Source organism: Thermobia domestica, chromosome 13, assembly GCF_964235325.1.
Source record: "Thermobia domestica chromosome 13, izTheDome1.hap1.1, whole genome shotgun sequence".
NCBI classification, from domain to species: domain Eukaryota; kingdom Metazoa; phylum Arthropoda; class Insecta; order Zygentoma; family Lepismatidae; genus Thermobia; species Thermobia domestica.
Genome location: NC_137466.1, coordinates 45,786,100 through 45,798,276, shown reverse-complemented (window position 1 = coordinate 45,798,276; position 12,177 = coordinate 45,786,100). Strand labels below are relative to the sequence as shown.

Below are 12,177 nucleotides of genomic sequence, written 5' to 3'. Positions count from 1 at the left end.
GGTCCACCAAACTGTATGCTCTTGCTGCCTCCACATTCACACACTCCAAACAATAGAAAAGCGTTAAGCCACTTGAACACTGTTGCCAGCTAAAGGCACACACACTGTTAAACACACAAATAATCCCAAACATACTCCCCCCTGTTGGTCAGCTAAGGTCTGACCAAATAAAACAAAATGATACATATAAAAAACGAAACAAACACAAAACTTGAAGAACTGTACTTATTTTTAGATTACTCAAATCTCAATTCTAATCCTTGTTATATGGTAATGCAACTAGTCTGTTGATGGAACGTTTATATGTTCCAGTTGTAGTACGAACCGTCACTACACGAACTAAGAAATCCTTTCCTGGGAACACCTTTTCAATGATGCCCAATTTCCATTGCAATGCAGGAATGTTGTCTTCAATCAGCAAAACTACATCTCCGACCTTGAGATTGTGTTGCGGTGAAGTTGTCTTAGAGCGTTGTTGAAGACCATGTAAATAATCTCGGGACCATCTCTTCCAAATGTGTTGTTTTAGTTGTTGTATCTTCTGCCAACGAGATAAGCGGTTGTGTGGTAGATCGGTGAGGTTAGGCTCTGGTAAAGCTGTAAGTGCTTCTCCAATTAAAAAATGTCCAGGGGTGAGAACACTGATGTCGTTAGGCTCACTTGATAGCACTGTAAGTGGTCGAGAGTTGAGACAGGCCTCAATCTGTGTCAGTAATGTTGCAAACTCTTCATATGTTAACACTGCACCCTTTGTAATACGAACTAGATGGTATTTTATTGATTTTATACCGGCTTCCCATAGTCCTCCAAAATGCGGCGAATTTGGTGGTATGAAGTGCCACTGAATTCCTTCGGTCGATGCAAAATCATGAACTTGAGAACTAAAAGGATCTGATGAAAACAGCTGATACAATTCTTTCAATTCGTTGTTGGCTCCAACGAAATTTGTACCATTGTCACTGTATATATTGAGACATCTTCCTCGTCTTGCTATGAATCTGCGTAAAGCTGCTATGAATGACTGCGCACTAAGATCTGTTACCAATTCCAGATGTATTGCCTTGGTGGATAAACAAACAAATAACGCAACATATGCCTTACGTACAGATCTATTTCTAACTGCTCCTGATTTTATGTAAAACGCTCCAGCGTAGTCCACGCCTACGTTTAGGAATGGTCTGGCTTGCTGCACACGAGCTGCTGGCAACTGTCCCATAAGTTGTTTTGAACCACTGGTCTTTAACTTGAAACATGTGAAGCAATGATGGATCACTTGTTTTACTACCTGTTTGCACCTGATGATCCAATATTTCTGGTGTAGTGATGATATTAATAATTGGGGTCCAGCATGAAGTAATCTTAAGTGTTCTGCTTCAACTATAAGTTTTGTCAAGTGTTGGTTTGAAGGCAGAACTATTTGATGTTTGGCGTCAAACGGAAGCTGACTATTCTCCAATCTTCCTCCAACTCGGATCATGCCTTCACTATCTAAAAATGGATGTAAATTGTTCAATTTACTTCTTGATGGAACAATGTTTCCATCACGAAGATGCTGTAATTCGCTGTGAAATCCAATTTCTTGTGTCCATTTGATGCAAACATGGAGCGCTGTGTGGAGTTCTTGTACTGAAAGACCTTCTGTTAGTTTGTTTCGCTTGTGTCTGATGTTATGAACAAAACGTCTACAATATGTACAACAAAATACTTTGGTTTGTGTAATATTTACCTGTACCTTGGGCAGAAAGTACTCATACATATGCACTATACTTAGTAGAATGTTCATTTCATATTAACAAAAGAAGAATGTTTTTAATATATGTATGAGATTATTATGGGATAGTTGTTGATATGGACATGTTTTATGGTTACCTAGTCAGTGAATTTGTGTACTTAACAGTTTTAAGAAAAGGATATTTAAGTTATATCAAATAATAAACCAGTTTAACACTGTTTATAGACATTGTCATTTTTATTAAAAAGGTGAGATTAATGGTATTAAAATATCGAAGCTAATATTTTTATGCCAAAGAATTACTACCACTTCGAATTTTTATCTCAGCAAACGAACCAGGTTTACGACTATCTTTTTGATAAGTCGTTGTAAAAATTTGGTTTACCTCACCCGGGACTTTGTAAATTCAGTTCCCGAAGAAGAAGAGTAAGGTTGAATTTACTTTTATACTACAGTTAATGAATACGAACTTAACCATATTGCGAAGTGGTAAAGTAATCATAAGAAAAATGGACAACGAAGCAATGCAGCAGGAATTAAATACTAGTGACCAAGGTGAAACTAGTGTAACCCCATGTTTATCATCAGAGGATCGACTCTTGTTAGCTTTACAGCGACAATTCAGGCAGATGTCTACCGAGATAAACAAGCAAAATGAAGAATTAAGTAGACGAATGGAACAGAAGTTGGACGAAGCTAACAAGACCATGGAACAGAAGATAGAACTGAAGTTTGACGAAGCTAACAAGCAAAATGAAGAATTAAGCAGACGAATGGAACAGAAGTTTGACGAAATGGAACAGAAGTTTGACCAAGCTAACAAGCAAAATGAAGAATTAAGTAGACGAATGGACCAAAAGTTCGACGAATCTAATAAGCAATATGAAGAATTAAGTAGACGGATAGAACGGATAGAACAGAAATCAGATGAAACGAAACAGACAATTGTCCAGGTGGTGAATGACATATCCTCACAGTTCGAGGAAAAGTTAAAAAGGATATCCGATGAGTGTCAAGAAAAGCACAATCACCAAAATCAAGAAATTAGTGCTGTAAAAAAAGATTTAGAAGTAATAGAATCTTCCATTAAACAGCAAAAGATCCAGGTCAGCAACAACTCTAATAACATACGTGTAAATACACAGTTGTTAGCTACTATTCAGGAAGAGATTAGAACGTTACAGGCTAAAGACAATATTTACCGTAATAACCTGGGTAATGATCGCTTTGAGTTTCCCCACTCACCAGAGATGAACTCGCCTTCGCCGGGGTCTGATGAAGATATTATACTAGAAGAAAGTTGTCCGAAGAGCACTGATGAGCGAAACATAGATGGTGTCACGACACAGCACGTCACGGATAGGAACTATCACTCAACAAGAACAAGGAATGAGAAAAAGAAGGTAAAATTAAGTGTTAAAATGAGTGAAATCCGAGCTATGAGCAAATTCAGTGGTAAGTGTAATGAGAATGCTACTTCTTTCTTAGAGAAATTCCAAGACGAATGCAATATAATGTCAATCGATCGGTCACAATATATGAAATTAATACCCCATGTATTACTCCCACCTTGTTCCTTATGGTTTAAGGCAATACGTGATCATATTAGTATATATGAGGAATTCAAAGCGGCATTGATCGCAAATTATGAAAATGACTTTTTGCTGGCAAATAGAGATGCCACCCTTAGAAATCAACACTTCAATCCTCGATTGCACAAATCTGTTGTAGAATTTGTTGTAAATGTCTACAACGAATTAAAGGTCGTTAATCCTTTGCAATCGGAATCGAGAATAATAGCATCGATTCGAAATTTGCTTCCATTTAAATTGCAACAGATCTTATTTTCCACACAGTGTATGAGTTTCAGCCATTTATTGATGCTTGTCCAATGCTACGAAACTCAATACCATGCCATGAATCCACAATCAGGAATAGGTAAAAATAAGAATAATTCAGATCATTTGATGCCTGTTCGGAATTTAAATATTCGGAGTGTGAATAATACAGAACCTAACCTAAGCCGAGTATACTCTAGCAATCAAAATGACAAAATAGACAAAGTTATGTAGGGACTCCGCCTAACCTAACTAATCATGGTAATTATGATGTCAGATCACTCAACCGCAATAGATATAAAAATAATCGAAATACTGAGCGAAATTCCAGAAACGCAGCGAACTACGTGTATAGACGTAATTGGAGATCAAGAGATGGGACTTCATATCAACATCAAAATCACGATGAAAGACATGTACAACATAATGTAGAACCTAACCATGATAGCGCAATACAGTGTACTCTATTAGAACCGTATGCAAGTTCGAATGTAACCTGATTACCGTTACTGAAATTAGGTTAAATTCATGTTAGTTATAGATTCTTGTAAATTTCATTTTAAAGTTTATGAGTTAATATCAATAATGAAAACGATTCTTAAAATTACTTGAAATGCTTAAATAGAGTTTTAAGTAGACTGGAAAATTGATTTTCAAATGATTTTTATTCTTTCTTGTTAATATGAGGAATTATAATTCGTTTTATAATTAATTAAAAGCAAAGATTATTTATATTAGATTGATTTGTGTTGAAAATTTAATTGTCAAAGATTATGTTAAAAAGAAGCTCTATTCTATAAAATTAATTATTCAACGACTACCTTGAAGGAAATTCTTCTTTATTATAACATCTTAGTGCTACGATGTATACCTTTAAATGCAACATCTGATTTATTTGTTATTTAATGCGCCCGCAAAGATTAATATTATTTGTAACCCACGTTTGTCCTTTACATTTTTTGAAATCGCACACTTCGACGACGAATTAAATGAGCGACGATATTTTAATAAAGAAAATGTAATGATAATATAGTAGATAATAATGAAATAAATATAATTAATGTAATTAAAAATAAGTATTGATGAAATGAAAGATTTGTTATGAATGTATTTATATATATGTATATGTATATGTGAAATGTAATGAATAGATATACAAGGTGCGATTAAAATATGAGGGACATAAGCAATGTAAAGAACACTAATGTAAACGGACCAGTGGTTCTTGAAGATAAAAGCCAAGCCTACTCATGACTTTTATATTCAGTCCCTTTGTCGAGCGACATTTTTATACAACAAAATACTTTGGTTTGTGTAATATTTACCTGTACCTTGGGCAGAAAGTACTCATACATATGCACTATACTTAGTAGAATGTTCATTTCATATTAACAAAAGAAGAATGTTTTTAATATATGTATGAGATTATTATGGGATAGTTGTTGATATGGACATGTTTTATGGTTACCTAGTCAGTGAATTTGTGTACTTAACAGTTTTAAGAAAAGGATATTTAAGTTATATCAAATAATAAACCAGTTTAACACTGTTTATAGACATTGTCATTTTTATTAAAAAGGTGAGATTAATGGTATTAAAATATCGAAGCTAATATTTTTATGCCAAAGAATTACTACCACTTCGAATTTTTATCTCAGCAAACGAACCAGGTTTACGACTATCTTTTTGATAAGTCGTTGTATATGCTATTGTCCTAACTAACCTTGACAATTTTGAGAATCTTGTTATGGTTTCATTGCACCAATTGTCTAAAGTGACTGTCAATGTTATGGTTCCCTTACTCTCTGGAACTTGATCTGGTTGCAGTGAATCCTTACTTGTGACTGACCAATTAGATTCTAAACTAGAAAGCCATTGTGGACCGTGCCACCATAATGAATTGTCCTTTATGGAAACTGCATCTGTTCCTCTTGAAATCAAATCTCCAGGGTTGTCTGAAGAAGTTACATGTTTCCAACAGCTAACGTCAGTTAAGTCTTGAATTTGAGCTACTCTGTTGGCCACGAAAGGTTTCCATTTGTTGCACGGAGAAGCTAGCCATGCCAACACGATTTGGGAGTCAGTCCATAGATGGACGCTACTTATGTTCAATTTTAAATTCGGTAAAGTCTTGTGAACTAATTTTGCCAAAACAACTGCTGCACATAACTCCAGACGTGGGAGAGTGATTTTCTTGACTGGAGCCACACGTGATTTAGCACATAATAACTTGACTGATATTTCTCCCTGTTGATTGATCGATCGCATATAAATGCAGGCTCCATATGCTCTTTGAGAAGCATCTGAAAAACCATGGATCTGAATCTCCGCTATGTTTCCTTCAACGAGTACATATCTGTCGAATTTAATCTGATTGATTAGTGGAAGTTGCTTGTACAATTTAGTCCATTTCTTTGCTAATTCCATTGGTATACTGTCGTCCCATTGAACCTTTTGCCGCCACAATTCTTGCAAAAATATTTTGTATGAAATGACAACTGGTGAAATTATTCCTAATGGATCGAATATAGTGGCAATGATGGAAGCAATCTGGCGTTTAGTAATGCACTCTTGAATCTTCATTGTTGACGTCTTGCTTTCAACGAGAAATATATCCTTGTCTGGATGCCATGACAATCCTAATGCCTTGACGCCTTGGCCTTCGTGGAACTGGATTGGACGCTGCACTTCTCGAAGCTCTGGCGAGATGGATTCTAATAACCTTGGATCATTCGAACTCCATTTTCTAAGTGTAAAACCTCCCTTTCCCAGTAACTCTATCAATTGCTTCTGGACCTCTAGAGCTTGCTGTATGTTGCTCATGCCACTACAAACATGGTCAATATAGAAATCTCGACGTAATATTTTTGCTGCTACAGGGTAATTATGCTCTTCTTCGTCTGCTAATTGCTGTAGGCATCTTGTGGCCACAAATGAAGCACATACCGTACCATACGTTAGTGTTTTCAACTCAAAAACTTGAATCGGTTCATTTCTAGATCTTCTCCACAATATACGTTGTAATGGCGTGTCTTCTGGATGAACATTGACCATGCGATACATCTTAGCGATATCTGCAGTGAATACTATCGAATGAGTTCTAAAGCGCAAAATGATAGAAAACAAATCTTGCTGTATTGTAGGACCAACTAAGAGAATGTCGTTGAGGCTTTTTCCGCTGTCAGATTTTGCTGAAGCATCAAATACCACACGGAGCTTCGTTGTAGAGCTTGTGGGCTTAAAAACTGCATGATGTGGCAAATAGTATGCAACGCTGACGTCCTCCTTTTTACGCTCATCTATCCTTACCATGTGACCAAGGTCTTCATATTCTTGCATGAATTCCGTATATTTCGCTTCAAAGTTCGGGTGTTGATCGAATCTTCTTTCCAATTGCTTTAATCTAACCAATGCCTGCTGATAAGAATCGCCTAAAACTGTACGGTATTCAAGCAAAGGCAATCGTACAATGAAACGCCCTGTATGATCTCTTGTTGTATTCTGAACGAAATGTCGCTCACATGCAAGCTCTTCGCTTGATCTAGGTGTAACAGTAATTTCTTCTAGTTCCCAGAATTTTTGTAGTTGTTGCTGTAGATCTATGTTTGTCTTCACAAAACATGTTGTTAATGGAATATGGGGGTCACGTTCTTGAGGAATGCGTCCTGCCACGATCCATCCCAATTCTGTCTCCTGAAGCACTGGAAATTCACCTGGCCGTGTTTTGTGTCCTGACTTCATAATTATATAGAATACTTCCGCACCTAAAAGAATATCTATGTCTCCAGGCGTATTAAAAGTAGGATCTGCTAGAACAGTGTCCTTGGGAATGTTCCAATCGTCATAATTAATTCTTTCTTCCGGTAGTTTACTTGTAATGTGAGGGAGAACTGAACAACTTATATTCAATGAAAATGTGTTAACACATGAATGGACACAAATATCTACAGAGTACTTTGTATTAGATATCGCTTGATTTATACCTTGAATTGGAGTATACTGTCTATACCGTTTGATGTTCAATTGTTGCACCAAATTCTCTGTTACGAAATTGGTCTGACTAGCACTGTCTAGAAGCGCGCGACAAGGAACCAAATTTCCCTTGTTATCCCTTACTTTTACTATTGCAGTAGATAACAACACTCTTGCGTTAGGCCTAGCCTTTAATGCACAATATGACACTTGCCCTAAATTTTCACTGGAATCTGAGTTGTTACTACGCTCTTGCACCACGGCACTGCTTACACTTGGAAACCGCACTGATTTGTCTTTTGTTACATTTACATGCAATAATGTATTGTGCTTTTTGGAACACTTTTTACAACCTCTCGATTTACAATTCTTCAAAAAATGATTACTTTTCAAACAATTCATGCATAATTTATTTTTACGAATGCACTCTAATTTTTGGCTGTGTGCCGCATTCACAAAAGACGAACAAGAATATAAGGGATGCTGGCTATTACAAAATTCGCATGCATTTGAAAATGTTGATAAATAAGTCTTTGATGACTGAATACTTTTTGCTTGTTTGTTTTGTACGCTACTACCCTGCTTCACACCATCAATACTAGTTCTCATGTTCTCAAGCACCTGACAACGTTTCTCGAGAAACGAAAAGAATTCTGATAAAGCAGGAAAATTAGAATTCGTATTTTGAAGCTCCCATGACTTCCTAGTAGTTGCATCTAATTTTGATACAAAGTGTTGGGCCAAAATTACGTCTGTGAGGTTTACGTTTGGCTCAAGTGCTTGTAGCGCATTTATATTACTAGTAGCTGTATTTATAAAAGCGCGAAATTCACTTACATTTTCTTTATACACTGGCTTGATTTGTAGTATTTCGTGAATGTAAGAAGAAGCAATTAGCTTTTTATTTGAATACCTGTCAACGAGTAATTGCCATGCTACTGAATAATTTGTTTCGGTAATTGGTAAATTTTCAATTAGGTTTAACGCTTCGCCCTTAAGAGAAGTTCGGAGGTACTGAAACTTCTGTACTGTGGAAATGTCTTTATTCTCGTGAATAAGAGATGTAAAGGTGTCCTTATATGATAACCAATGTTTACAGTTTTCGTCAAATGCAGGCAACTGTATGACCGGTAATTTAACTTGTGCGCTACTGCTAGTGCTATTATTAACAGCTGATTCTTTATTTCCATGTTTTAAAACAAGTGCTTGCATTTGAGCCTCTAAAGAAAAATACACATTTTCAATTTCTGCACGAACGTTTAATGCTTCCGCTTCGGGTTCGATTTGATCAATTTCAATAGTATCTTGCACCTCCTGCAACTTTGACCAGACGTTATTTAGATGTTTTAAGCGTGCACGTATTTCTTCTATATTGCCTTCATTTGGATCAAAGGCCTGAACAAAAGTGTTTATTCTTGTTAACTGGCCTCTGTATGCAGATCTTTGCCTTAAAAGACGCTGGTGTGATTCACTCATGATTAAATGCTACGCAGAAATATGAAGAATAAAAAAACTACTGACCTGAAGATGATGTTTTTTCTTTCTTTTTTTTTACCTATGAAATATACTCCAGAAGCCTGGTCCTGGTACAACAGCTGTCCGCCTACACAAAACGTGATTATTGTCCAACGTACGTGATAACACCACATATAGGTCGACACAAACACATTTCTCTTCACAACAGCACAGAACAATTCTCAGAAATCTTTGCACTCATGTGGCCCGGATAGGACCAATGTACAATATGAATGTATATATTTGTAACTTCACTAAAGTACAATAACAATGCTAAAAACAATGTTCATACTAGTGGACTGTAAGGCTTGATTCGTACACCACATGAATGCAACCAAATATAAATTCACTGTATTTAATGATTACACCTTCAGTTTGCACACAAAAATAATACACGAGAATAAACATATTCACAAGGTCTTTAGTTGTAAATGTTTGTAATGCGATGGCTTACTGTTTGTGCTATATTGTACAATGTTCTACCATGATATATGGTCCACCAAACTGTATGCTCTTGCTGCCTCCACATTCACACACTCCAAACAATAGAAAAGCGTTAAGCCACTTGAACACTGTTGCCAGCTAAAGGCACACACACTGTTAAACACACAAATAATCCCAAACAGTAATTGAGACTGTTATTTTGTAAGTGTGCAAGCCTGTTATATACAAAAAAAAAAAAAAATGTTTTAAATCTTAAACCTGTACGGAATGAGGACATCTTCTGGTGAACTACAAGACATTCTGTTTCGTATAACCTGTGGCAGAACTTGTGTGAACATGTGTTTTAGTGTGAGTAGATCTTCCGGTGCAAAATCATACACTAATGTGGGGAAGGTATGCATTAAGATACCGTGAGTGAACTTGTGAAGGATAAAGACGCTTTTTTGTAAAAAGTAATTCCTATAAATCATCAATCATCGTGTTGCAATAATAAAAATATAAAAATTAATTACTCATTTCTTACACTGAGAAAAATCCATTATCCGGACAGCGGTATATTGTACAAATACAAGGATTCGTTATGTTTATTAAGGAAATCTGTACGGAGCGTACTTTATCCATATACTACACAGGTACTGCCTTTTACCCGCTTAGATATTACATCATGTCTCTGCAGGATGTCTGACATCTAACAATCTTCTGTATTTTACATACGTATACGTATGTTAAATACTTCAGCTATATGTTATATACGTCCATCTGCGTGTGAGATCCAGACCGCCTATAGACACTCTTTCTTTCGAAATGGCTGACGTCATTGAACTACCGTCTTTTGCTTGCGAAACGAGGTTGTTTACAAACGGAAAAGAAGAGAGGAAGGAAACAAAAGCCTGTGTAAGTACAATAGTTAACTATTACTTTAGTTAAATATTCCATTAATTATATATTCTTTTAGTGTAACTTGCTTTAATATAGTACTAAGTAAGTAATATAGTTTATGACTACAATTCTTACTATTGTAACTCGTTAATGATTGAGGAGAATGGAATGGATGAATCTGAATTTTGAGAAATCTTTGAATATTAATGTTTTGAAACATTTTACGTTTCAAGGTATGAAAATGAATGTTATGTGTTTATTCATTCCGTTTTATATGTGACGATTTAGTGCTTGGTGCAGAGTTACTACAGGACTGCTTATCATAATTGCTAAGAAACCGTTTCCAGCGCGAAAATTTCCTTCTGTAGTGAAGATTTAGGATTTAGATTTCTGGGCTTTCGGCATCAATGGCCTTGTTAGTCCGTCACACATGAGGGATGACTTCCCTCGGTGAGCACACTATCCGGGGAAAGGAAAGGAAGAAAGGATTTGGGAAGGAAGAAAACGGCCTGGGATCTATATGTTAGGTACCACTCCGGCATTTGCCTGCTGTGAATGAGGAAAATCCAAGGAAACCTCATTCAGGATGGCTGGACTTAAAATCTTTTGATACTTTTTCGACCGAGTTTCCCCCCGGGACCGTTCGCACCGAAGGCGAGAGCGTTAGCGACTACGCTCCATGATTGTACAACGCCCCATGATTGTACATAAATGTAAGTGAGAAGGTGACGATGAGATACATGATAATGGTGGAATCAAGAAAATGTAAGGAAACTGGAAAGTGTTAAGAATAACCATACCTACAGTGTTCACCAAAAGCCTATTTGTCGGGAGCAGGAATCGAACCAGGGACCTAACGGGTCAGAGGTAAGCGCTCTACTACAGAGCTTTCTTTTGTTTAAAGAACTTGTTTACATTGAAATATATATATTTTACGAAGATATTGACATATTTTACAGCCTCACGGATTTTTTAAAAAAATAAAGTAGTCAGGGAGAGCTTACTTGTCAGGTTTTTATTTTTTAATTTAATTTGATTTTATTTTTATTTATTTATTTATTTTTGCTTGTTATGTCCCCTAGTTAATCAATGTTTAGGTTACTGAGAATTAAAACCTTTTTTAGTATCATTGTTATGTCATCACTTTGGAACCAAAAAGTTAGAATTTTTTTTCTTGTGTTTTCATATAGGAAGTTGGTGAGTTGGTGCCTTAGCGTTGGTTTGGTTTCTAGAACGTAATTGAAGGTTATGTTGAGTTGAATCTTGGCAGGTTTGAGTTCGTGAAGTGTCAGGCACTGTTTGTGCCCCTGTCTTCTGTCTGTGATGTTTCCTGGCTTTGGGCTGTGACGTATTTATGTTGAGGAGTACCAACGCAGGCCGCGTGATATAGCTACAACAGCTTCAACAGCTACGAGTGCCAGGGGTTTGAATTTCACCTTTCGTTACGGCGGTATAGTACTAGGTTCAAATTCTATGGCTGGTAAAAACGGTATATTACTTTCGTGGTGTGGTAAGAAATACAACGTTAATAGTTATTAGTTTAATTAGTGTTTCTTCATAGTATTGTTTCACTATTTCTATAAGGAATTAAGTATTAACGAAGTAATGAATAAGCAAAAGTACACTTTGATTGACGTTTACTATTTCTCATACTCCATTGAGAATGTTTTAATCCTCAGTTGCGCAAACATCCAGTGTTTTTTGTTGTTGTTTTTGCTTACACTGCCTTACAGATGAGTTCCCTCGTGGCTAAGTGATTAGTGTACACGCCTTTGGCGTGGGACACCCGGGTTCTAT

At 36.3% G+C, this 12,177-nt stretch overlaps 1 protein-coding gene across 1 annotated transcript; it reads right to left on the bottom strand.

Moving 5' to 3' along the window:
* Window positions 1–253: 253 nt before the first annotated feature.
* LOC145667591 (uncharacterized) lies at window positions 254–8,754 on the bottom strand. Its single transcript, XM_081735057.1, has 3 exons — window positions 8,121–8,754; window positions 5,294–7,838; window positions 254–1,682 (listed from the first exon to the last, which is right to left on the bottom strand). Exons 1-3 carry the CDS (start codon window positions 8,752–8,754, stop codon window positions 254–256), a joined length of 4,608 nt encoding a protein of 1,535 aa, XP_081591183.1.
* Window positions 8,755–12,177: the final 3,423 nt, after the last annotated feature.

Coding starts and splice junctions, on each gene's coding strand:
- LOC145667591 (XM_081735057.1), bottom strand. CDS start 8,754: ATGCAAGCACTTGTTTTAAAACATGGAAATAAAGAATCAGCTGTTAAT. Junction 7,839..8,120: donor TATTGATGGTGTGAAGCAGG/GTAGTAGCGTAC, acceptor ATGTAACAAAAG/ACAAATCAGTGCGGTTTCCA. Junction 1,683..5,293: donor AGATTCTCAAAATTGTCAAG/GTTAGTTAGGAC, acceptor TACATATTGTAG/ACGTTTTGTTCATAACATCA.